General features: G+C 38.7%; 1 protein-coding gene and 1 pseudogene across 1 annotated transcript; one reads left to right on the top strand and one right to left on the bottom strand.

Moving 5' to 3' along the window:
* Positions 1-6,886: 6,886 nt before the first annotated feature.
* Positions 6,887-7,805, bottom strand: LOC109573288 (bax inhibitor 1 pseudogene; annotated as a pseudogene).
* Positions 7,806-9,334: 1,529 nt separating this feature from the next.
* On the top strand, positions 9,335-16,306 carry KRT39 (keratin 39). Its single transcript, XM_019980452.2, has 8 exons — positions 9,335-9,363; positions 9,611-10,154; positions 11,007-11,089; positions 11,815-11,971; positions 12,690-12,851; positions 12,966-13,091; positions 14,428-14,648; positions 16,045-16,306. The coding sequence occupies exons 1-8, from the start codon at positions 9,335-9,337 to the stop codon at positions 16,304-16,306; spliced, it is 1,584 nt and encodes a 527-aa protein (XP_019836011.2).
* The last annotated feature ends 7,719 nt before the right edge of the window (positions 16,307-24,025 follow it).

Genomic DNA, 24,025 nt, shown 5'->3' with positions numbered 1-24,025 from the left:
AGGTTAAACACCCAACCCAGCAGATGGAGGAAGGGAAGCCAGCAGAATCCTTGAAAGAAGACGGTGCTTCAATCAGGGACATCCAAACTTGAAATTCAAGTTAAGAAGGCTTTTGTATTCTAAAATTGTCCTCTAAGCATGCACGAAGTATCTCTATTCTGTCATTTCCTCTCCTGCTTGCTTATTTGTGATATTCTAAGAGTCTGTAAAGCTTTCTTGCTGCTCTCCAATAAAATGTTTTCATTCCTTTAGCACGATAAATACTGCCTTGTAGCTCATTACTGTTAATATAATAACCATTTGATGCCAAGGTAATTGTCTAAACCCATGCCAGTAGTTTGGTTTTGCCTAAACCCAGAAGGAAAATATTTGTTAACTCCTTGAATACAAATAGATTAGCTAATTCATATAAAATGTCATATATCATGGAAGGTAGGTGTATATATCATTCTGAGAAGAAACACTTGAGAATATTAATTATAAAAGTACTAGATTCCCTTTTTTTCAATTTGGCAGCTGCTGCTGCTGCTGCTACTGCTGCTAAGTCGCTTCAGTCGTGTCCGACTCTGTGCGACCTTATAGACGGAAGCCCACCAGGCTCCCCCATCCCTGGTATTCTCCAGGCAAGAACACTGGAGTGGGTTCCCATTTCCTTCTCCAATGCATGAAAGTGAAAAGTGAAAGGGAAGTCGCTCAGTCATGTCCGATTCCCAGCGACCCCTTGGACTGCAGCCCACCAGGCTCCTCCATCCATGAGATTTTCCAGGCAAGAGTACTGGAATGGGGTGCCATTACCTTCTCTGCAATTTGGCAGAGGAAAGGGAAAAATCACTCATAATTTCATACCCCAAATATCCATTGTTGGTATTTGGGGAACTTCCAGTTTTCTTTCCTATAATGGTAGTAATCATAGTTGCATATGCATATAATATTAACCTATTTTTTCACTATGTTATCTAAGCATTTTCCTTCCTAATAAAAATATAAGATTGTTTCATGATCCTTATTTTGTCGTTTCGTAAAATACCTTAAGGTACACTGGTCTGTTATTGGACATGTAGGGTATAAGAATGAATATTTTTACATATTTAAATGGCAAAGTAGAGAACTGCCAGAAAGATAAAGTAGACCTGTATTTCCCTATTTCCCTTCCTAAGTATGGCTAGAAACCCTGGAAGTCATATATAAAACAAAAGCAGACTCTGAAAAGTTGGAAGAAGCCAAACCATCTAGATTCCTTGCTGTTCAGGGAACAACAGAGTGGTGAATTCCCTGGGGTTTTGTTTTGCCTCATATACGCTGGAATTGTGAGCTGGAGAAACCAAGAACCCAGTAACACCAGCTGGTACAGACAGAAAAAAAAAATGCTCCAAGAAGAGGAGAATAAAGGGAAGAAAAGGGAGGCAAGGTTTCTAAACTTCACTTGAACTGACAAAATGTCAAGTCCAGTAGACCATGATATGCATATATGCTGTAATACCTAGAGCAATTGCTTTCAAAGATATACAAAGAAATACACTTAAAAACATTATAGACAAATCAAAGTGGAATTCTGAAACATGTTCAAGGAAGGCAGGAAAAAGAAAAATGAAAAAAACCCAGAGAGAACAAACAGAAAACAAAAAAGGAAGTGTGGACTTAAGCCCTACCATATCAATAATTACAATAAATAGAAAAGGTATAAATACATCAATTAAAGGACAGAGATTGGAAGAATGGATTAGAACAAGCATAACACAATTCTATGCTTTCAGCAAGAAGATCACTTCAAATACAATGGTATAGGTACCATTGTAAGTAAAGGGATTGAAAACAAAACAAATCACACAGTTGTTCATAGAAGCTTTATTGATAATAGCTAACAACTACAACCAACCAAAATGTGCTCAAAATCTTAAGGTCATTATGCTAAGTGAAAAAAAGGTAGTCTTAAAGGGTCAGATACTGTATGAGTCTATTTACATGACATTCTTGAAATAACAAAATTATAGAGATGGAGAACAAATAGGTGTAGCATGAAGGAGATCTTTGTGTTGGTTGAATTGTTGCACATCTTAATTGCAGTGGTGGTTACCTGAAACTACATGTGTGAAAAAACATTATATAGAGTGAAACACAAACATTATATCAATATGTCAGCTTCCTGATTTTGCAACTGTACTACAGTTAAATGACATATAACCATTGCAGAAAACCAGGGTATATGGGAGCTCTTGTACTATCTTTGCAAATCCTTGTGACTCTATTACTGTTTCAAAATTTAAGAGTTTGGAAAAAAACCAGAAAGCTGGAGAGAATTCTTCTCCTCAATTTTCTATTTCTACCTTTTTAAAAATCCAGAAATAAAGCACATAACAGTAATAATAATAATAGTTAATACAGGTTGAAAGAAAAATCAAGTTTGAGACGTAAAATTTTATGCTGGATGTTTTATATAGCATCCTCCTGATTTAACAATAACAAAAGAGTAATAAAAATACTCAAAATAAACTAAGGGAAGTTTATTTGTTCTCTAAATCTGTAAGTCTATTTTCATTTTGCTCTATTTACATGACATTCTAAATAGACTTACTAAAGTCTATTTAGTAAGTCTTACATTCTAAATAGACTTACTAAATCTGTAAGTCTATTTTCATTTTGCTCTGTTTGTTTTTTATATTCACCATAAAAGTGAGATCATATGGTATTTGTCTTTCTCAGACATTTCACTGAGCATAATGTCTTCTGAATTACATCCATTGTAATTGTCATTGCAAATGGCAAATTTCATTTTTTATGGCAGAGTAACATTGCATCTTCTTTATCCATTCATCTATCAATGGACACTTAGGTTGCTTCCATTATCTTGGTTATTGTAAATAGTGCTGCACTGAAAATGTGGGTGCCTATATCTTTTTGAGTTAGTGTTTTTGTTTCCTTCAGGTAAATATGCAGAAGTCAAATTTCTGGATCACAGGGCATTCTATTTTTAGGCTTTTTAGGAACCTCCCTACTGTTTTCCATAGTGGCTGCACCAATTTGTATTTGTCCATATCCCTTTTCTCCACATCCTCCCCAAAACTTGTTATTTGTTGTCTTTCTGATGATATGCATTCTGATGAGTTTGAGGTAGTATCTGATTATGACTTTGATTTGCATTTCCCTGATGATTAGTTTTGTTGAATATTTTTTTCATGTGTCTGTTGATCATCTGTATGTCTTCTTTGGAACAATGTCAATTCAGGTTCTCTGCCAATTTTTAATTGTGTTTTTTAAATGTCAACTTGTCTGAGTATTTTTATATTTTGAATATTAACCTCTTAAAAAATATACCATTTGCTAATTTTTTCTCCAGCTCATTAGGCAGCCTTTACATTTTGCTGATGGTTTACTTTGCTGCACAAAAGGTTTTAGTTTGATGTGTTCTCATTTGCTTATTTTTGCTTTTGTTTCCCTTGCCTGAGGAGATACATCCAAAAATAATATTGCTAAGGCCAATTTCAAAGAAAAAATACTACCTATGTTTTCTTCTAGAAATTTTATGATTTAGGATCTTACATTTAAGTCTTTAATCCATTTTGAGTTGATTTTTGTATATGGTGTGAAAAGTGGTCTCTTTTCATTCTTTTACATAGCTCTATCCAGTTATCCAAACACCACTAATTGAAGGAATTCATTTCCTCATTCTTGTATTCTTTGCAATAAATTAATTGACTGTATCTGTGTGGGTTTATTTCTGAGCTCTCTATTTTGTCCCATGATCTATCTGTCTGTTTTTATGCCCATACTGTACTGTTTTGATTGCTGTAGCTTTGTCATATGGTTTAAAATCAGGGAATGTGATACTGCTTTGTTCTTCTTTCTCAAGGTTGCGTTCAGTATTTGGGGTCTTTTGTGGTTCCATAAAAAATTTATGACTACTTGCTCAGCTCTGTGAAAAATTTCTTTGGTATTTATATAGCAAATGCATCAAATCTCTACTTTGTCTTCAGTTCAGTTCAGTTCAGTTGCTCAGTTGTATCCGACTCTTTGCAACCCCATGAACCGCAGCACACCAGGCCTCCCTGTCCATCACCAACTCCCAGAGTCCACCCAAACCCATGTCCATTGAGTTGGTAATGCCATCCAACCATCTCATCCTCTGTCGTCCCCTTCTCCTCCTGTCCTCAATATTTCCCAGCATCAGGGTCTTTTCAAATGAGTCAGCTCTTCACATCAGGTGGCCAAAGTATTGGAGTCTCAGCTTCAACATGAGTCCTTCCAATGAACACCCAGGACTGATCTCCTTTAGGATGGACTAGTTGGATCTCCTTGCAGTCCAAGGGACTCTCAAGAGTCTTCTCCAACACCACAGTTCAAAAGCATCAATTCTTCAGCACTCAGCTTTCTTTATAGTCCAACTCTCACATCCATACATGACCACTGGAAAAACCACAGCCTTCACTAGACGGACCTTTGTTGACAAAGCAATGTCTCTGCTTTTTAATATGCTGCCTAGGTTGTTCATAACTTTCCTTCCAAGGAGTAAGCATCTTTTAATTTCACAGCTGCACTCACCATCTGCAGTGATTTTTGTCTTGGGTAGTATGGTTAATTTAATAATTTTATGTCTTCCAATCCATGAGCACCGTATATATTTCCATTTGTTTGCATAGTCTTCAATTCTTTCATCAATGTTTTATAGTTTTTAGAGTACAGTTTTTTTACCTTCTGATTAAATTTATTCCCAGGTATTCTATTTCTGATGTAATTTCAATGAGATTATTTTCTTAATTTCTCTTTCTGATAGTTTGCTATTAGTATATAGAAATACTACAGATATCTGTATATTATTTTTGTATCTGCAACTTTACTGAATTCATTCGTTAGTACTAATAGTTTGGGGTGCTTCTTTAGGATATTATATATATGTATAGTAACATGTCATCTACAAACAGTGACAGTTTTACTTCTTCCTTTCCAGTTTGGATTCCTTATGCTTCTTTTCCTTCTCTGATTGTTGTAGCTAAGACTTCCAATACTATGTTGAATAAAAGTAGTGAGAATGGGCCTCATCTTATTCCTGATCTTAAAAGAAATACTCTTGATGTTCATCATTAAGTATAATGTTAACTGTGGGCTTGTCACATAGGATCCGTTTTTGCTGAGGTATGTTCCCTCTACACACACTTTGTTGAGAGTTTTTTAATAAATGGATGTTGAATTTTTTCAAAACCTTTTTCTCCGTCTATTGGGGTGATTCTATAGTTTTGATTCTTCAGTTTGGTAATGTGGTGTGTCACATTGATTGACCCACAAATATTGAACCATTGCATGCCTGAGATAGATCCCATTTGTTTGTAGTATATGACCCTTTTCAGGTATTGTTGAATTCAGTTTGGTAATATTTCATTGAGAGTTTTTACATCTGGGTTCATCAGTGATATTGCCCTTTCGTTTTCCTTTTCTTGTGGTGTCTTATCTAGTTTTGGTATCACAGTGATGCTGGCCTTGTAGAATGAATTCAGAAGCATTCCTTTCTATGCAAATTTTTCAAATAGTTTGAAAAGGTGACTAGTAAAACTCACCCACGAAGTCATCTTGTCCTGGACTTTTGTTTGTTGGAAGTTTTTTGTCGTATTGATTCAGTTTTATTATTGGTAATCATCTGTTTCTATTTTCTCTTTCTTCCTGATTCAGTATTGGCAGATTGTACATTTCTTGGAGTATATCCATTTCTTCTAAGTTGTCCATTTTATTGGTTTGTTATTGTTCATAGTAATCACTTATGATTCCTTGTATTTATGTGGTATCAGTTGAAAATCTTTGTTGTTGTTCAGTCACTAAGTCGTGTCTGACTCTGCAAACCCATGAACTGCAGCACGCCAGGCTTCTCTGTCCTTCACAGTCACCCTGAGTTTGCTCACACTCATGTCCATTGAGTCTGTGATGCCATCCAACCATCTCAACCTCCCTTCTCTTGCCCTCAATCTTTCCTAGTATTAGGGTCTTTTCCAATGAGTCACCTCTTCACATCAGGTGGCTAAAGTATTGGAGCTTCAGCTTCAGCACCAGCCCTTCCAATGAATCTTAAGTGTTGATTTCCTTTAGGACTGACTGGTTTGATCTCTTCACTGTCCAAGGGACTCTCAAGAGTCTTCTCCAGCACGACAGTTCAAAAGTATCAATTCTTCAGCACTCAGCCTTCTTTATGGTCCAACTCTCACATTCAAACATGACTGTGGGAAAAACCATAGCTTTGACTATACGGACCTTTGTTGGCAGAGTGATCAAAGTGATGTCTCTGCTTTTTAATACACTGTATAGGTTTGTCATAGCTATTCTTCCAAGGAGCAAGCATCTTTTAATTTTATGGCAGCAGTCACCATCAGCACTGATTTTGGAGCCCAAGAAAATGAAATCTAACACTGTTTACATTTTCCCCTTCCATTTGCCGTGAAGTGATGGGACCAAATGCCATGATCTTCATTTTTTGATTGCTGAGTTTTAAGCCAGCTTTTTCACTCTCCTCTTTCACCTTCATCAAGAGGTTCTTTAGTTCCTCTTCAGTTTATGCCATTAAAGTGGTATCATCTGTATATTTCAGATTGTTGATTTTTCTCCCGGCAATCTTGATTCCAGCTGTGCTTCATCCAGTCCAGCATTTTGCATGATGTATTCTGCATATAAGATAGATAAGCAGGGTGAAAATATATAGCCTTGATGTACTCCTTTCCCAATTTTGAACAAGTTTGTTATTCCATGTCCAGTTTTAAATGCTGCTTCTTATCCTACATATAGGTTTCTCAGGAGGTAGGTCATGTTGTCTGGTATTCCCATCTCATTAAGAATATTCCACAGTTTGTTGTGATCCACACAGTCAAAGGCTTTAGCATAGTCAATGAAGAAGAAGTAGATTTTTTTTTTAATTCCCTTGCTTTTTCTATGATCCAGCATATATTGGCAATTTGATCTTTGGTTCTTCTGCCTTTTCTTCTCTTTTTTTTTTCTGATGCTTTTCATTATCACAGAACATGCCAACTGTAATGTGTGCAAAGAGGTAAAGATGGGTGGAGGGAAAGGAAGTCAAATTGGGGAAGGCTGGATGACTGCTTCGCTTCTTCTTATTATTCTTCCCATTCATAGCCAGGATCATCATGAACTTTCTGAAGAGAGTTACAAAATCTAAGAGGTCAACACAATGCCAGATATAATCTTTATCTCCATTTTCAGCCTTTTCAATAATGAGTTGAGTATCAAAAAGGACAAAGCCACACATGACCACCAGCCCCACATACAGGCTTGCCTGGAAAAGCCAAATAGATCCGAAGAATAGGTTCCCCAGGAAAGACAAGAGCATCAGGCTCATGGCTGACATCAAGATACCTCCTAGAAAGAAGTAGTTATGGCACCTGGCACAGAGTGCACTCAGGGTGAAGCAAGTGAAGATCATTGCTGGGACCATGAAGGCAGTGAGAAGGATGCTGGGGTTGATGGCAGTGCACAAGTCCAGAGCAAGGCCCAGGCCAACTCCTGTAAGGAAAGCAAATCCAGCCAGAAGTCCCAGTCTTTTTTTGCTTATATTCATGGCTGTGAGGTGTTGCCATCAGCCGAATCATCAACCCCAGAGAGCCCAAGGCAGAGAGCAGGCCAGCCTGAATGAAATGGGTGACCACATGGACATAGGCCCCTGCAGCCACCACAAACATACAGAGGACAAAACTGGCAGAGACCTTCTTCAGGTGCTGCTGTGTCGAGGGGGTTATGTGGGAAAATTTAAAGAGTGCATCAAAGTTGATCTTCCGATCAAATTTATGCATGATGCTAGGAGAAGGCAATGGCACCCCACTCCAGTACTCTTGCCTGGAAAATCCCATGGACGGAGGAGCCTGGTAGGCTGCAGTCCATGAGGTCGCTAAGAGTCGCACACGACTGAGCGACTTCACTTTCACTTTTCACTTTCATGCATTGGAGAAGGAAATGGCAACCCACTCCAGTGTTCTTGCCTGGAGAATCCCAGGGATGGCGGAGCCTGGTAGGAGGCCGTCTATGGGGTCGCACAGAGTCGAACACGACTGAAGCGACTTAGCAGCAGCAGTGTCTGTGGGATACAGCCTCCACTCTTCTGACCCACCTCTCAGGAGCCCATACAGCTCTTCTAACACTGGATGTGCTTCTCCTCTGCCTTTTCTAAATCCAGCTGTACATTTGGAAGTTCTCGGTTCTTGTACTGCTGAAACCTAGCTTGAAGGATTTTGAGCGTAATCTTGCTGGCATGTGAAATGAGTGCAATTGTATGGTAATTTGAACATTCTTTGGCCTTGCTTTTCTTTGGGATTAAAATGAAAACTGACCCTTTCCAGTCCTGTGGCCACTGATGAGTTTTCCAAATTTGCTGGTATAATAAGTGCAGCACTTTAACAGCATCATCTTATACCTGTCTAAATTTATTCTTGCATATTTTACATTTTATGGTACTACTATAAATTGCGTTTTTTTCCCTTCCATTGTGTGTTAGGCAGAATAATGAGTCCCTAAAGATTTTCATGTCCTAATCCCAGAAACTTCAAATATATTAGGCTACATGACAAAGGAGAAGAAAGGTTACTAATCAGCTGACCTTAAAATAGGAAGATTATCCTAGATGACATCAGTCCAATGTAATCACAAGGGTTCTTCCTTAAATGTGGAAGGTGGAAGCAGAAGAGTCAGTGTTAGAGTGATGCGATGTGAGAAAAACTTGACTGGCTGTTGCTGGCTTTTAGGATGGAAGGGCCAGCAAGTCAGGGAACATAGATAGGCTCTAGAAGCTGGAAAAGGTAAGGAAATTATTGTCTCCTAGGTCCTCCAGAAAGGATCAAGAACAAAATACTAATAAAGTATTTCTTAAGAATAATGCTAAGTATTCCTGAAAAAGAGCACACTTGTCTTGCAGCAGTTCATGTTTAAACAGCAAACATAAACCAACACCATAGCAAATTTTTAGCTAATGTAATACAACAAACAAACACTGAGTATTAAAAGTGTGAGTTTTGGAAACTTGAAAGGTGACCCGCCTGTTTTCCAAGGAATTTCTTATTAGCAATCAAAGCCAACCTGGAAATCTAAAACAGAAATCCAGCAATTACTTAAAGTCTTAAGACCAACATGTCAGAACAATGAAAATGGGAAATTCTGTTGGACATACCAAAATAAAATACTGATTTCTAAGTTCACCAATAATTATTAGATATCAATAGCTTCCCCTTTTTAGAGAAGAAAGGAAAAGAAGGATGGACTCATTCCTGATCAAGCTTAATGCCATGGGAAGAGGTCAACAAGGACTTAATGAACTTAACATACTCACACTTGCTTAATAATGGATGCTGTTAGAATCATGACGACAGATCCTTTTGAAGACATAAGGTGAAGCTCTGAATCTAATGATAAGTAGTAGTTGTGATGGGTAATAACTTAGTAACAGCCTAAATACACATTTTTATGAGACAAGTAGCCCTTCTCGGGCAAGTAAAAAGCAGACTAATGAGATGTTCCTGTGGGATTTGATATATAAACATTAGAAAGGAAAACTTCCTGCCTACTGTGACACCACCTAGAGCAAAGGCTATATAAGTGCTTCAAAGAGGAAAAAGCCAAGAGGCTTGGAATTTAGACTCAATCGTGGCTGCCTTGAGCTTTGGATCCCGGAGACCACAGACTTTGAAATCAACCAAAGCTGGGCACACACTCTGGATACCAAGGGCTGTACAACAACTATGTCTTCCGCAACACCATGCCAAAGCTGTTCTGGGATTACAAATTTAACAACCATCCTTCCTAACACCAGCTGCCAGCATGGTGGTCTTAAAGCCAATAGCTGTCAACCAACCGGCCATGGTCTGAGAACCCTCCAGTCCCAGGACGACGAACCCACTCCTTGCTTTTCTCTCACACCCCTCTGCTTAATCAGCAACTTCCATACCTGTCCCTTTCTGGATGATTGTGGCTGGTGTGATGGGAGCATCAATAGTAATGAGAAAGAGACCATGAAAATCTTGAACAATCGCCTTACTAAGTACCTGGAAAAGGTACGGATGCTGGAACGAGAGAACGCCGCACTGGAGTGTAAAATCCAGGAAGAATGTAACAAAGAACTCCCGGTCATATGTCCTGACTACCTGTCCCACTATGCAACCATTGAGGAGCTCCAGCAAAAGGTAAGATTCTTAGGAACATGTATAATCCCATTGTGAGTTGATGGTCTCAAAGCAATAGTCATTTGCTAAACTTTAGTACTTTAGTTCATTTTATACTGAAAAATATTTTGTAGAATAAGAAAATTTCTTGAATGAAATTGTTGAGGCAATATTTAGAGTTTTACAGCTTTTCATCTTCCAGAGTTACACTCTGCTATCAGATAACACATGACCAAAACATATTAATATCTGCTGCCATTTCTTTAACAAAGATTAGAAAACAGGGGTCTGAGAAAATGAATTTTGTTTAAACAAGGTCCGAAACAATTTAACTCGTATCCATTTTTTTCAATCATCATCACTCTTTTCTCCTTTTATGCTCATTTCATCATCTCCAAATTGTATAGTTTCTTCCCATGCCAAACCTAAAATTCTGAATGATATGCTGCTGCTACACATCACGGATTTTTTTTTTCTGTTACATTTTTTCAAAAAATATTTATTGGGCACCAGCAACAATGTACTGGACATTATTCTAGGCCCTGGGAACATATCGGTGAACTAAAATGTCTCACCCTCATAGTATGAACATTCTAGTGGACCCTGGTATGTTATGCAAATGTGTGATGAACTTTATATTTTAACAGCAAAACATCTACAGAAGTTTTTGTTGAAGTAATTCTTTTGCTGATCTTTTAGGAAAATAACAAAAAAACTCTGACTTCCCAAAGTTCCCCAGCATACTAAGCATAGCTACGAAAAGCCTAACCAGCCTCCCCCTGTTAACTGAAACACACAGAAGCCCCTTGGAGGCTTTTAAAGGAGGATATCTTGGTGTTTGTCTCATTTGTGTGTGCAACTTCTTAATTCTAGATCTTGTGTACCAAGGCTGAGAATTCCAGACTGGTTTCACAAATCGACAACACCAAACTGACTGCTGATGACGTGAGAGCCAAGTAAGCCCACCCGACTCTGTCGTCCATGACAGAGTTCACCCTGCGTCTGATGCGACACAGTCCCAATAAGACCATCTTCAAGTCTACTCACTCTCCTGCCCATGACATGTCAGCACCAGCCCAGAGAAGACCTCCATACTCAATATAAATGATTGAGATTCACGACCACTCACATGCATCCAGTATCTGCAGTTTATAACATATGAACACATCTGATTACCTGCACAATAGTCAGTAAGATAGATAGAGCTAATGTATTACTATCCCATTTAAGGTGAGAAACTGAGGTTTAACAGGCTCCAAGGCATGCAACTAGTACAAGGCAAAATGAAAACTTGGACCCAAGCTTGCTAAATCTTAATTTTGCTCTTTGCACTTACACTACACTGCCTCTAGTGGAAGGAGAAGGACGATAAACTCATTCATCTTAAATAATAAGAGAGCACCACTGACAAACTAAGGAATCATAATTCAGTTCAGTCTCTCAGTTGTGTCCAACTCTTTGCGACTCTTTGAGACCCCATGGACTGCATAATTGCATAACTGTATAATTTGCAAACCCATTTTGATGTTTTCAAATGATTCTACCTTTAAAGAGAATAAAAACCTCTGACGGAAACATAAGAAATGAGAAGCCTAGTGAAAAATGCAGAAGAAAGTTCTTCTTGGCTTGATTTACACCATCTACATTTTAATGCCTACTTTTTCATGTCTCATTTTTATAGGTACGAAGCTGAGGTGTCCCTACGCCAGCTAGTGGAGGCAGATGCCAATGGCCTACAGCAGATCCTGAATGCACTGACGCTGGGCAAGGCTGACCTGGAGGCACAAGTCCAGTCTCTGAAAGAGGAGCTCCTTTGCCTCAAAAACGACCATGAACAGGTTAGAGATAGACCAAGAGAGTTATTACAAACTAAGCCTCTAAAAGTAGCATCAATTTTTTTGAGTTGAATTTGACAAAAGTTGTCCCCACTAGCCACTACTCTGTTTTACCTTGATTATATCTACTACTACTACCATTCATTGATTCAGTGTGTTTCAAATCTGTTGCCTATAACACAATATCTGAAGCCTCCACTGTCCTCTCTAGTTTTTCCAGGAAAAGGAAGCAACCCAATTTTCCTGTGCTCACAGGTTTCCCATCTTTTTATAGGCATCTCTGCACAGACTTCTGCCACTACTGGTATAAGCCAATATTGGCATAAGGACATATTGGCATCATAAAGACTATGATCTCTCATTATAAATTTCACCTCTATGTCACTTCACCCGTTACCCATGGAAACTATCTAAATTCTTTTAAATCCTGATCTTGCTAGTTAATTCCTTGTAATATTGCACATACTTGAACACACAGTCGTATCTAAAATAGCCTTAAGTCGTAACATGTTTTATTTATTTATTTATTTTAATTGGAGGCTAATTACTTTACAATATTGTAGTGGTTTTTGCCATACAATAGCACCTGTAAATCATGTATTCCTTTATTGTGGGCTTTCTTTCAGATGCAATTAAGCTAAATTATCACTGTTAGACTGAAACAAGGGCACAAGAGGGTCATCTGTTCATCAAGTGACTTCACATTCTTTTCTTTCCATAGGAAATCAGTTCCTTACAGAGCCAGCTTGGGGACAGACTCAACATTGAAGTGACCAGTGCCCCTTCTGTTGACCTAAACCGGGTTCTACGAGAAATGAGATGTCAATATGAGTCGATCATGGAGACAAACCGCAAAGATGTAGAAGAGTGGTTCAACACACAGGTAGGGAGGGTAGAAAATGCAAAAACAAAAAGTTAACCCTACTTCCAGGGGCCTTGAAACACAGTCAAGTGTTCCCTTCATGATATCCTTTGATGGCCTTTGACTGTGTTTCAGATGGAGGAGCTGAACCAGCAGGTGGTGACCAGCACTCAACAACAGCAGTGCTACCAGAAGGAGATCATTGAACTGAGACGCACCATGAATGCTCTGGAGATTGAACTGCACGCCCAGCACCGCATGGTACCCAAAACACTGACCAGACCCAGCACAGCAGTGATGGCAATAGTCCCTGAATCTGTGTGGTGCTGTGTTTCCCAACATGTGTCCCTTAGAATAATAGTTCCTCTGTTTCCTAAAGGGTCTGTGCTAAAAAAAAGACTTTGTGGTCAAATAAGCCAGAGAAATCCTGGATTAAACAAAGGTGAAACAGGGTACCTTCCTACAGGCCTTTAATAAGCTGATGTTCACCATGAATCAACAAGAAAAGGATATATCGTATTCAGCATTTTAGAACTCATTTGACCATGGACTCCTTTTTTTTAAAAGAGCATCTCACAGCAATGATAATCCTTGGAGTACACTTTGGGAAACTCTATAAGAGCATTTTATTATATGCAAAACAGTTTTACAAACTATCAAATGTATTAAAATAATCTTTTGAAGGACATGGCATAATTATTAAGCCAATTTTACAGACGAGGCTCAGAGAGCTAAGGTGGCTTTACCAAGTCAAATCCAAGAGAAGTTTCACCTCACTTATTTTGTAGATGGAGATATGAGCTCCTGAGGCATTAAGTAACTTGTTAAAAGTCACAAAAAAAATTCAAGTCTGAGCCAGAATGCAGGTTCCAAAGCTGGAACCACTTCTTCCTCATTCTACAACCTCTCTGAAGTAGGAAATTATTTAAATGCTCTGGTATGAAGGCTATTAGGAAGACCTTGCCCCAAAGCTGGTTTTGTCACCAGCTGGTCAACTCATTTAAATTCCTGAGCCTCGGTTTTCTCATCTGTAAAAATTGGAATAATCATGAAAGACATATGTTATTGAAAACTAAAATCCCATTATATATAGTCATACAGAATGATAGATCAGGAAAGAACTTTAATTACCAAAGATTCAACTCTCATATTTTACATGTAAAGGAATTGCTCCAGTGAAGGAATTGTTTATGTCTAACTGCTTCTCACTTCCTTTTTCTCCTTTTTAAGGTACAAATCCTCATAAAGCAAGGTGCCATGGTAATGCGGTTTTAATGCCTAAGTGTAAAATATGTTGGAATTTTTTTCTGTTTTAGGTAGGAGAATGTGGTAGGAGATTGTCAAGTGATTAAGGAAGAGGAAGATAATTATTTAAAGAGATGCCCAAAGAAAAAAGACAAAAGCAAGTTTTAACATAGTTGATAATTTTATTTTTAGATTTGTTTGATCAGGAAATAATAAGAGGGCTTGGAGAATCATTAGTACCCGTCATTTAAAAAAAAAAAAAAAAAAACACTGTTTAAAATGATGCTGATCACAAATGACTTGGGTTTAAGGGAGTCATCATTAGAAATTCTCCTTTCCTCCTCTGTGATAGAGAGACTCCCAGGAATGTGCCCTGACAGAAACGGAAGCCCGCTACGCAGCCTTGCTGACCCAGATCCAGTGTCTGATCGATAACCTAGAGGCTCAGCTGGCAGAGATCCGGGGGGCCCTGGAAAGACAGAACCGAGAATACGAGATTCTGCTAGATGTCAAGTCGCGGCTGGAGTGTGAGATTGCCACATACCACAGCCTTCTGGAGAGCTCAGATGGCAAGTACGTAAAATAAAAGCAGTTTCTGCAAGAAAAGGCTCAAACACACACATACGTGTGCTGCCACCAGCAACGGGGAACAATCGCCTTGGTCTTCTTGTCAGTGATGGGGAGCTTCGGCTGAAACAGTCCATCCACTCTCTCTAGAGCTATGCCATTTGGAGGCCTACAATCGTAACCTAGTCCAAATTTGAGGGGTGAGCTGAACTGCATTGTTTTTGAAGAGCCAGTGCTCCAGATTGATTCCCTACAGGCTGGCTAGCTTCTTAAAGTCTTAAAAATTACTAGGGGAAAAAAATAGTTTCCCCAAAGATGAACATTCCTGGTGATTTACAGATTTTTCCCCTACTGAGATGAAAATCTGACTGTCATGAGATCGAATAGAAAAACCATGTTCCCTTAGAAGAAACATTCTGCTCAGGATGAAACTCCTAGCCTTGTCCAGTCACTTGCCCTTGATGGCCAAGAGCAGCATGTACACGTGTGTATATCAGCATCTTTTATAGAAGTTGTGATTTTGTTAATGATAAGAAGCTAACCAACTCATAAAGAACTGATAAGGAGTATGAGCTCTTTGAATCAACTCCATCCAAACTAATGCCCCAAATGCAGACTTAATTTACAACTGCTAAGGAGACTTCGTTCCCAGAAACAATCAGTGAACTCTGTTCACAGCAATCTTTTCACTGGCATGTCCACATTATATTAGCACAATGTTCACCTCTGTGATCACTCTGAGGAGCTATAACATACCAAAGTACCTTGAATCATCCATCAAAGAAACATGATGCTTCCTCAAAGAGTTCTCACTTGTAAGTCCTCCCAACTCTAATTCTCTAAAGATTAGTCACTTATAGACACCCAGAAGGTACTTCAGAGATCTTGGATGAAGTGTTGAGGACTCTTCCATAGATGGAGATCGGTCACCAAAAGTTCTGTGACTAACACTCTCATTAGGAAAAATACCAGATTAATTTCCTTTCTGCAGATAGTAAGCCCTCTGACTTGTCCCTTCTCACTGTTGAGTTCCCACTATATCCATTCTACAGATGAAAAACTAAAGCTCAGGAGGGTTAACTGACTTATCTGAGGTCATCAGCTGGCAAATGACAGACCTGGGCTCCACCCTTGTCTCGGACGCCTGGCCTGTTCATCCAACACCACGGCATTGGCTGTAATGGCAGCTTACATAATCTAGCACGTCTAAACCTAGGATGCTGCTTTCCCATGGGTCTGGTCTGATTCTTTTTCTTCCGCTGGTGCTTGTGCAAAATGAATAAACAAGTATTAGGAAGTACTTGTTTTAAGCGACACATACTGAAAAATTAACCACTGCCGTGTTTCTCCATAGCCACCATTGCCTTCCCTCAATCACAAGCAGAATTCTGTTTTTTCCTAGGCTTCCCTGTCACCCGTGTGCCATCAAGCTTGAGCCTTCTGCTTGCATATCCAGCAAGGCCAGGACCATGGAATGCACAGCCCCAGTTCACACGTCATCCTTAGGCCCCTGTGGGATACATGAGTCCCGCAGCGCCTGCAGCATCCTGCCCAGAATTCTGGTTAAAATCTGCACCATCACTGAGGAGATCAAGGATGGCAAAGTCATTTCTTCTCACAAGCACGTGCAGCCTTGCTTCATCACCAGAACTGCCAAAGCCTGACATCCCAAGGTGATAAAAATGACTCTGATTCATGAAAGAGAGACCAATCCTTGTTTCTGCCAGAACCCCCAGTCCCTTGAGGTACTTAGTTTCTTGCTACTACATTGGGTCCCCATTGCTAGATATAAGATTTTTTATTCTGCTCCTTCCCTAAGTCATTGCCACCAACACGACAATAAATGACATTTCTCTGGAAGCACATTTCCCATGCATCTGAAGGTCAGGCACGGATACGTAGGTGTGACGAGGTGACCTACATTACCTGACTCCACAGGTGATGGGCAGGTTCTCTTGTGTTCATTCAGGCCTGTTTACTTACATTCCTCTCTAAAGCCGGTCAGACAAGTTTGAGGGTTGTTTTTGGCCACAGAACATGAAGGTGAAAAGTTAAAATCTTCCCTTCTAAACTCCTTATTTGTATATAGAAAGAAGCTTATGTGAGTATGGCATGAACAGAGAAAAGTCTTTAATACTTAGTTTCCTTGAATAGTCATGAGTCTGAATCCTATTCACCTCTGTTGTCTCAATGACTGTTTATCCACACATACACACTCTGCCTGCTCTCAAATATTTTTTTAATTTTTTACTTATTTTATTTATTATGCTCAAGATGTTTTGGGCTTCTTGAATTTTAAGTTTTACAACTCATGGGTTTGAGGATATTCAAGTCCTTTATCTCCCATTCTCTGTTCTCTCTCTGCACTCCTTCTAGATGAAGACTGGAGCTTTTCCTCGTTTTTATTTTTGTTTGTGTGAATGTATTTTGTTGTATGTATTTTGTCTGCCTGCATGGCATGCAACATCTTAGTCCCTGGACTAAGGATAGAACCCACACCCTCTGCATTGAAAGCACCAAGTCTTCACTACCAGACTGCCAGGGAAGCGCCATGCACAAAAATATTTTTAAAGATGTACACATTCTCCAAAACTTTGTAAATCATCAGGCTCTCCAAACATTTTCATCAAGAATCGGAAATCCTCGTGGGGTATGAATCCAGAGCATTTTGAAGAAATATCTTGGATCCTTTCATTAAATGTTTGCTATTTCTCTTTCTATTCTTTAGGGAATGGGCTTTAGTTCTGATTGTTTGACAAAGGACATATAGCTGGAAATCTCAAGACATTACCCTGCTCCTCTATCTCCCTGTGACAGGCACCTTGAAAAAATAACTTAGATGCCTGCTTCAATCTATCAGAATAGAGAAATGGACTCAATAGCAACAAACTTTGCAGAGAAGTAATCAAGAATAATTCCTGCTTGCAAGCAGTCCCAATGTGAGAAAGCATTTAGGTACCAGCCATTATCAGAGCTTCTTACAGTAGGGTCTCAGAGTGTTTAAATCAGTCTGTACAAAATTTTTTTTACCTTTCCAGAGGTTTCAGTAAGTAATTTCAACCCACACACAGAATGTGAAGTCAAAAGTCCTGAAGTCCTATACTTGCCATTTTCTAACCATGACTCTGGCAAATCTTGAGCCGTCATCAAATTTAATTCCCTTGTTTGTTAAATAAGATTCATGCCTACTTCACAGGGTTGTTGTGATGATCAGATGAAGTTTCTATGTGATGCAGTTTCTATGTGAAGCTGCTCTGTATGCTGAAAATTACTATACAAATGTTATTTTTATATAAGCCCTAGAACTAATTTTATCATTCTTATCTCATGTTAAAATTCTTTCTCCATGAATTTAGTTCTCCAGTAATGATTTTAGAGTTTTAATAGTGTTTGGCTTTGATGGATAAAAAGAATAGAATAAGATCTCCTGTGATCAAGCCCACAGTTCTACTCAATAAAACATCTTTGAAGTCTTAGAGCACATATCAGTATCAGTTGATGGCTGTGGCCACATCAAAGATGAAAGCATTGTTTAGCTCACAGCTTAGCCTTACACTTCTTCCAGACAAGTAACAAATTACACTAAGCAAATGGATTTCAGGACTCCCAGAGGGATCTCTTTTCTATCAATAATCTCTTTTAACTCTGAATGCTCATATTACCCCTGATCAGCACTTCCTTGCATTCTATCTCAGACTGAAGGATGGAAATGTGGGAAGAGCATGCAGTTTAGAGTCAGAAACTCCAAGATAGAGTTTTAAATCAGCTTGTGTGTGAGTGTGAGCCCTTGAACAAAAAGGACATAATAACTAGGGCCCTGTCTGTTGTACAACTGGAAGGATTAATGGAGATAATGGTGAAAATCACCTTTTAATGAAAATCACCTTAACAATCTTGTGATCAACATAACTTTAGTCCATGCAAGTGGTCTATGACCCTTAAAATCAATGATTTTTCCAAAATTCATTAAAACTGAAATCTTATAAGATTCCAGGGAAAGCTCCCTCCTCTCTGACCTCACTAAATACCTCATGGTGATGGGGACTTATGTCTTAAGCAAATAGTGACAACAATGATATTCAATAAAATGTGCCATAAACTTTTAAAAAGGAGATAATGACAGTGAAAGGGTCTTATAAGCTGTAAAACGCTGTGCAGAAGGGAGTTTTTATTCCTTATATTGAAATCCAGGCATGTGTCATTTCCTTCCATACCTTCTTCCTTTGTGTCTGGTTCAGAGATAGTCCCCAGTCAACCCTGTACACACCATCAACACTAACTGGGAAACCAACTAAGGAAAGATCAGAGCTGCACGGTCTGCTCTGAGGTTCGAATCCAACAAGACTCAGGGTTTAGGAGCCTTGCTGGATTCAGAGAAACCTTGGGCTGATACGGCAATGCCATTGCCAACTTTTCCCAAAAATAGGACATCTTCCTTCTGCTCAGAGCAAAGTCTCCCACATGCCTTCCATGATTGAAGTAAATTATTAGAAACTGCGTGGTAAAGAGGGGGTTTGACCACTCAACAGCTAATGGGTTTCTTAAGTGTTTCTCTATATATGGGAAGATAAAACTATCTACTGGACTTTGTATATGAGTGGCCAAACCTTTTAAAGGTGATAAGTGGGTCTGGACTTTTCCCAGGAAGCTAAATTAATATCCTATACAGCCACAGGAGGGAGTTAAAGGGTTTTTTATTAGTTAGGTGTAGGCCAGGAGAACAGTACATAAGGGTCTAATGGAGAGGAAAAGGAGGAATTCGATTTAAAAAAAAACAAAACTTGTGGTTACCAAAGGAGAAGGAAGGAGGAATAAATTAGGAGTTTTTACTACTGTATATAAAATAACCAACAAGGACCTGCTATATAGCACAAGGAACTAAAGTAAGTATTTTGTAATAACCTGTAAGGAAAAAGAATCTGAAAAAACAGATACGTATCTATGTATAACTGAATCACTTTGTTGTACACCTGAAACAAACACAACATTTTAAACCAAATATACACCAACAAAATTAAAAAAATTTAAAGTGTAACTTTAGCACAGCTCAAAAGTCAATCATAAATCAGGAAACAGCATGTTCTCTGGAGTCTGAGTTCAAATCCCACCTCTGATTCCTCACTGTGAGACCTCAGACTGTTTATTGACCCTTCTTGGACCTCACTTTCCCCATCTGTGAAATGAGGGTATTAGCAGTAACACCACCAGATCATTCTGAGCATTAAATGAACTACAGCATGTAAAGTGCTTAAAGGAGTAGCTGATGAACAGTATGTATTCAGTAACTGTTAGTTGGTATTATTATCAATACTGCCATTACTAACAGAAATTTCTAGTTAGACAAAGCAGCCTAAAATAATTTCCCCAAGAACTGGGTTAGTGACAACCTCTTGCATTACTTTCCACCAGAAATTCTCCAGTTGACCCAGAAACTATGTCTAGATACCCTGGAGAGCTTGTAACATTCAAATTTGGGGGCCCTATCCCAGACCTCCTGCATTAGCATCTCCAGGTGTGGGACCCTGAAATGCAAATTTAAACAAATATCCTCAGCCGAGGCATGTATGCTGAACTAAAAGCCATTGCTTTCTATCTGACAAGTGCCTTTTGATTTAAAGTTCTGGATGATATGATACCTTTGTCGGGGGCTTTCTTTTAGGTTCTGAAATGAGCTTGCTAGATGACCACACTTGCAGACAGCTCCTTCTCCACATATCCATCCACCTGTTTATACAGTGGGGTTCATCAATAATAAATCTGTTAATAAGTGTTATTAACTACTCATTTAATCCTCAAAACACTACCATAAAGTAGTTATTATTAATATTCCCATATAAAAGATAAAGAAACCAACAAAATAAAGTTATTTTTTAATAACTGTCAATGGGAAAATAGTCTTTCAAACTTGTATAGAAAATAAAAAATAAAATACAAAAAAATAAAGAAACCAACAGATAGAGAAGTTAAGTGACTCACTCAATGCCACCACACAATAAGACTGAATTTTAAGTACTTTGATTTCCTTAGGAAAGTCACAATAGCACCTGATACTTGATATAATCAGTGTCCAAGAATAGAAACAATTCACAGCAGCAACAGATTATTTTTCAACCTTTCAAAGCACCTTTCTCCAGCTTGCTTGTCATTGCTTCCAGTGAGAAACCATCCCAGGAGTCTTTATGTCATTAGCACTGATAGTTCTCTTTGTCCAAAAATTCATAGACTAAGTGTGTTTATTTTAAATTTTACTTTACTGTGGTAAGAACACTTAACATGAGATCAACCCTCTTAACAGATTTTTTAAGTGAACAATACAGTTTTGTTAGACACAATACTATACAGTAGATTTCTAGAACGTATTTATCTTGTATAGCTGAAATTTTATACTTGTTGATTAGTAACTTCCCCCTTTCCCCTCATCCAAGCCCCTGGCAACTTCTACCCTTTGTTGCGATGACTTTATTTAAAATCATTCATATAAATGGAATTATGCATTTTTAGTCCTTCTGTGCTTGGCTTATTTCATTTAGTGTAATGTTCAGACATGTTGCCACATATTGAAGGATTCCCTTTTTTAAGGCTCAGTGTGTGAGTGTTTGTGTATGTGTGTGTGTGTGTGTGTGATTTTTTTTTTTTTTAATTCATCCATCAATGAACAGAGACGGTTGTTTCTTTCTCTTGGCTATTGAGAATAGTGCCACAATGAACATGAAAGTGCTCATATCTCTTTGAAAATCAGGAAAGTATTTTTGTGGCATCTAATAGTTTTTTTGGTTTTTTTTTTTAGTATCAGAGATGGAGAAACTGCAACTCAGAGAGAAAGGTGACTGGCCCATCACTACGCAGTCAGTAAGAGACTCCAGTACTCTCTCTTCTGCTTCTCTTTGTCGCGTCTGTAGTAGATAGACGTGAAACTGGGTCTGATGGAAACCACCCTGGGCCACAAGACAGTGCCATTCAGGTCTAATAGTCAGGAGCATCATTTGACTTCCCTGTGCTCTGGCTCCTCACCCAGAATCTTCTTGATCTAACATGGTTAGTTCCCCTTACAATTCCTGATGTCACTCAATGTGTCTAGTCCTCTGCATATGTACACAGGAAATGACACTTGGCAAAACGTCTCCAACTCCTCTCTCTGATTTCTTTCAAAATATATAGATCAGTCTTATGGACTCTGTGGGAGAGGGAGAGGGTGGCGAGATTTGGGAGAATGGCATTGAAACATGTATAATATCATGTATGAAAGGAGTCGCCAGTCCATGTTCGATGCACAATACTGGATGCTTGGGGCTGGTGCACTGGGACGACCCAGAGGGAGGGTCTGGGGAGGGAGGAGGGAGGAGGGTTCAGGATGGAGAAAACATGTATACCTGTGGCGGATTCATTTCGATATTTGGCAAAACTAATACAATATTGTAAAGTTTAAAAATAAAATAAAATTTTTAAAAAAAGCAATTTGATGCTATCAATAAGCTCTTTAAGTTCTTTATAAGCTAATAATTGTATGTTGTTATGATTATTAATTCCCTTAATTTCCATCTCTCCAACAATGGAGAAAAATATCTTACTCATTGTTTGAGTAGGTTTATCCTAATTCTCTCTGTTTTGATTTAAAATTGAAGTTTTCAAAGAACAAACTTATGGTTGCCCAGGGGAGCAATAAGGGGAAGGGGTAGTTAGGGAATTTGGGATGGACATGTACACACTTCTATATTTAAAATGGACAATCAACAAGGCCTACTGGTTGGCACATGAAACTCTGCTCAATGTTATGTGGCAGCCTGGATGGAAGGGGAGTTTGAGGGAGAATGGATACATGTATGTGTACGGCCAAGTCCTTTTGCTGTTCCCGTAAAACTATTACAATATTGTTAATCGGCTATAACTGAATACAAAATAAAGAGCTTAAAAAAATAAAAATAAAATAAAGAAAAAATTAAATTCAAGTTTTGATAATAAACGGTATTTTAAAAGCAAATGCCCTTTCCAAATGAGAGGAAGGGAGAAAGAGATTAAAATTCAGGAGAAAAGGTAAGTGTCCCAAAAAAGAAATGAGGTATGCCATCCATGCTAGGAAGAGTTCCTAGGCCAAGGCAACCAGCGTCCATGAGATAGTGCCATGGGTTAGTATCACTCAAGCAAGTCTGGGATACATTGTTTCAACACTGTGATCAAATGACTTTATAGGAAATGAATCCTTTGGCTATTTGGCTGGCCAGAAATATCTGGCCAGTGTGTTCATGCATGATTCACAAGCTTCATGGGAACAACCCACGCACCCAGTTCAAATGGGAACAACCTTATTTGGCAACATTGAAAAGGTTTATTTAATTGAATTATCATTTGGGGTTGAACATTATATATGCAGTTCTTTCTTAGGTGATGCATTTAAGACGTAGACCACCACTTACATGCACATAAGAAAATACATAATATGCCAATGTTTCTAAATATTCTAATTAAGGTGATGTCACCAATAGCCAAGTTTCTGAACGTGTTTTCTTGGCCCTCCCACTGTTCTCTTCATATTCTCCTCCTCCTCCTCTTCCTCCACCTCTTCCTTCTTCTCTTGCCCCTTCTCTTCCCCTCCATCTGTCTTCTCCTCCTTCTCTCCTTTCCCCTTCTTTCTCTTTTTCTCTCTCTCTCTTCCCTCTCTGCCTAGAACAATGCTAACAATCAACTTGGACATAATACTGGTACCCTGAAAAAAATAAGAAGGCCTTTATTCTAAGCCAGGGGCAAAGATCTCTGGTGTTACACCTCCTTGTGGTGGCCCAGTGGGTCTAGCAGATGCTTGTGAGTTACACTGGAGAGGATTGTACCTACTAATTCGATACGTGTTGCCCTTGGAGAAGCAACTTAAGGCTACAGGCCCAGAAGACCCTCTTGGGACTGAATTTCTCCAAAGCCATGTATTTGGTTATAGAGACCCGCCTATCTCTCACTTGTATGTAACAATAGAAAGGTCTTCTCTCTGCATCTCAGTGGAGAATAAGTGTTTGTCAACTCATTTTCTACTGACCCATCTGAAAAAACTAACTATGCCTTCCTCCTTAACCACCACAGTCCAAGAGACCATCCCTCCCCATCCCTCAGCATAGCTTTGTGGGTGCAGAGAAAACTCTCACAGTAGAAGGCAAATAAAAATTACAGCATTCATGAAGACTCTAACTTGATCAAGTTCATTTTGATATTTGGCAAAACTAATCCAATTATGTAAAGTTTAAAAATTAAATAAAATTAAAAAAAGAAAAAAGAAAATTCAGAACCCGTGACCCCTACCAAAGCATCAGAAAAAGCCAGAAGAGAACGTTGGCCATCTCTAGCTAAGAAGCAGAGTCACATGCTGATTAAGAACAAATACTTGAAGTTAGACTAGCTGG

The sequence above is a fragment of the Bos indicus genome, chromosome 19, assembly GCF_029378745.1.
Source record: "Bos indicus isolate NIAB-ARS_2022 breed Sahiwal x Tharparkar chromosome 19, NIAB-ARS_B.indTharparkar_mat_pri_1.0, whole genome shotgun sequence".
NCBI classification, from domain to species: Eukaryota; Metazoa; Chordata; class Mammalia; order Artiodactyla; family Bovidae; genus Bos; species Bos indicus.
Note: the sequence above shows the minus strand (reverse complement) of the source record. Positions and strands in the feature narration are given on the sequence as shown.

Excerpts from the sequence above, each read along its gene's own strand:
- KRT39 (XM_019980452.2), top strand. The coding sequence starts at position 9,335 with ATGACGACAGATCCTTTTGAAGACATAAG. Across the intron at positions 13,092-14,427 it reads TGCACGCCCAGCACCGCATG|AGAGACTCCCAGGAATGTGC; the intron begins GTACCCAAAACA and ends CCTCTGTGATAG. Across the intron at positions 14,649-16,044 it reads CTGGAGAGCTCAGATGGCAA|GCTTCCCTGTCACCCGTGTG; the intron begins GTACGTAAAATA and ends GTTTTTTCCTAG.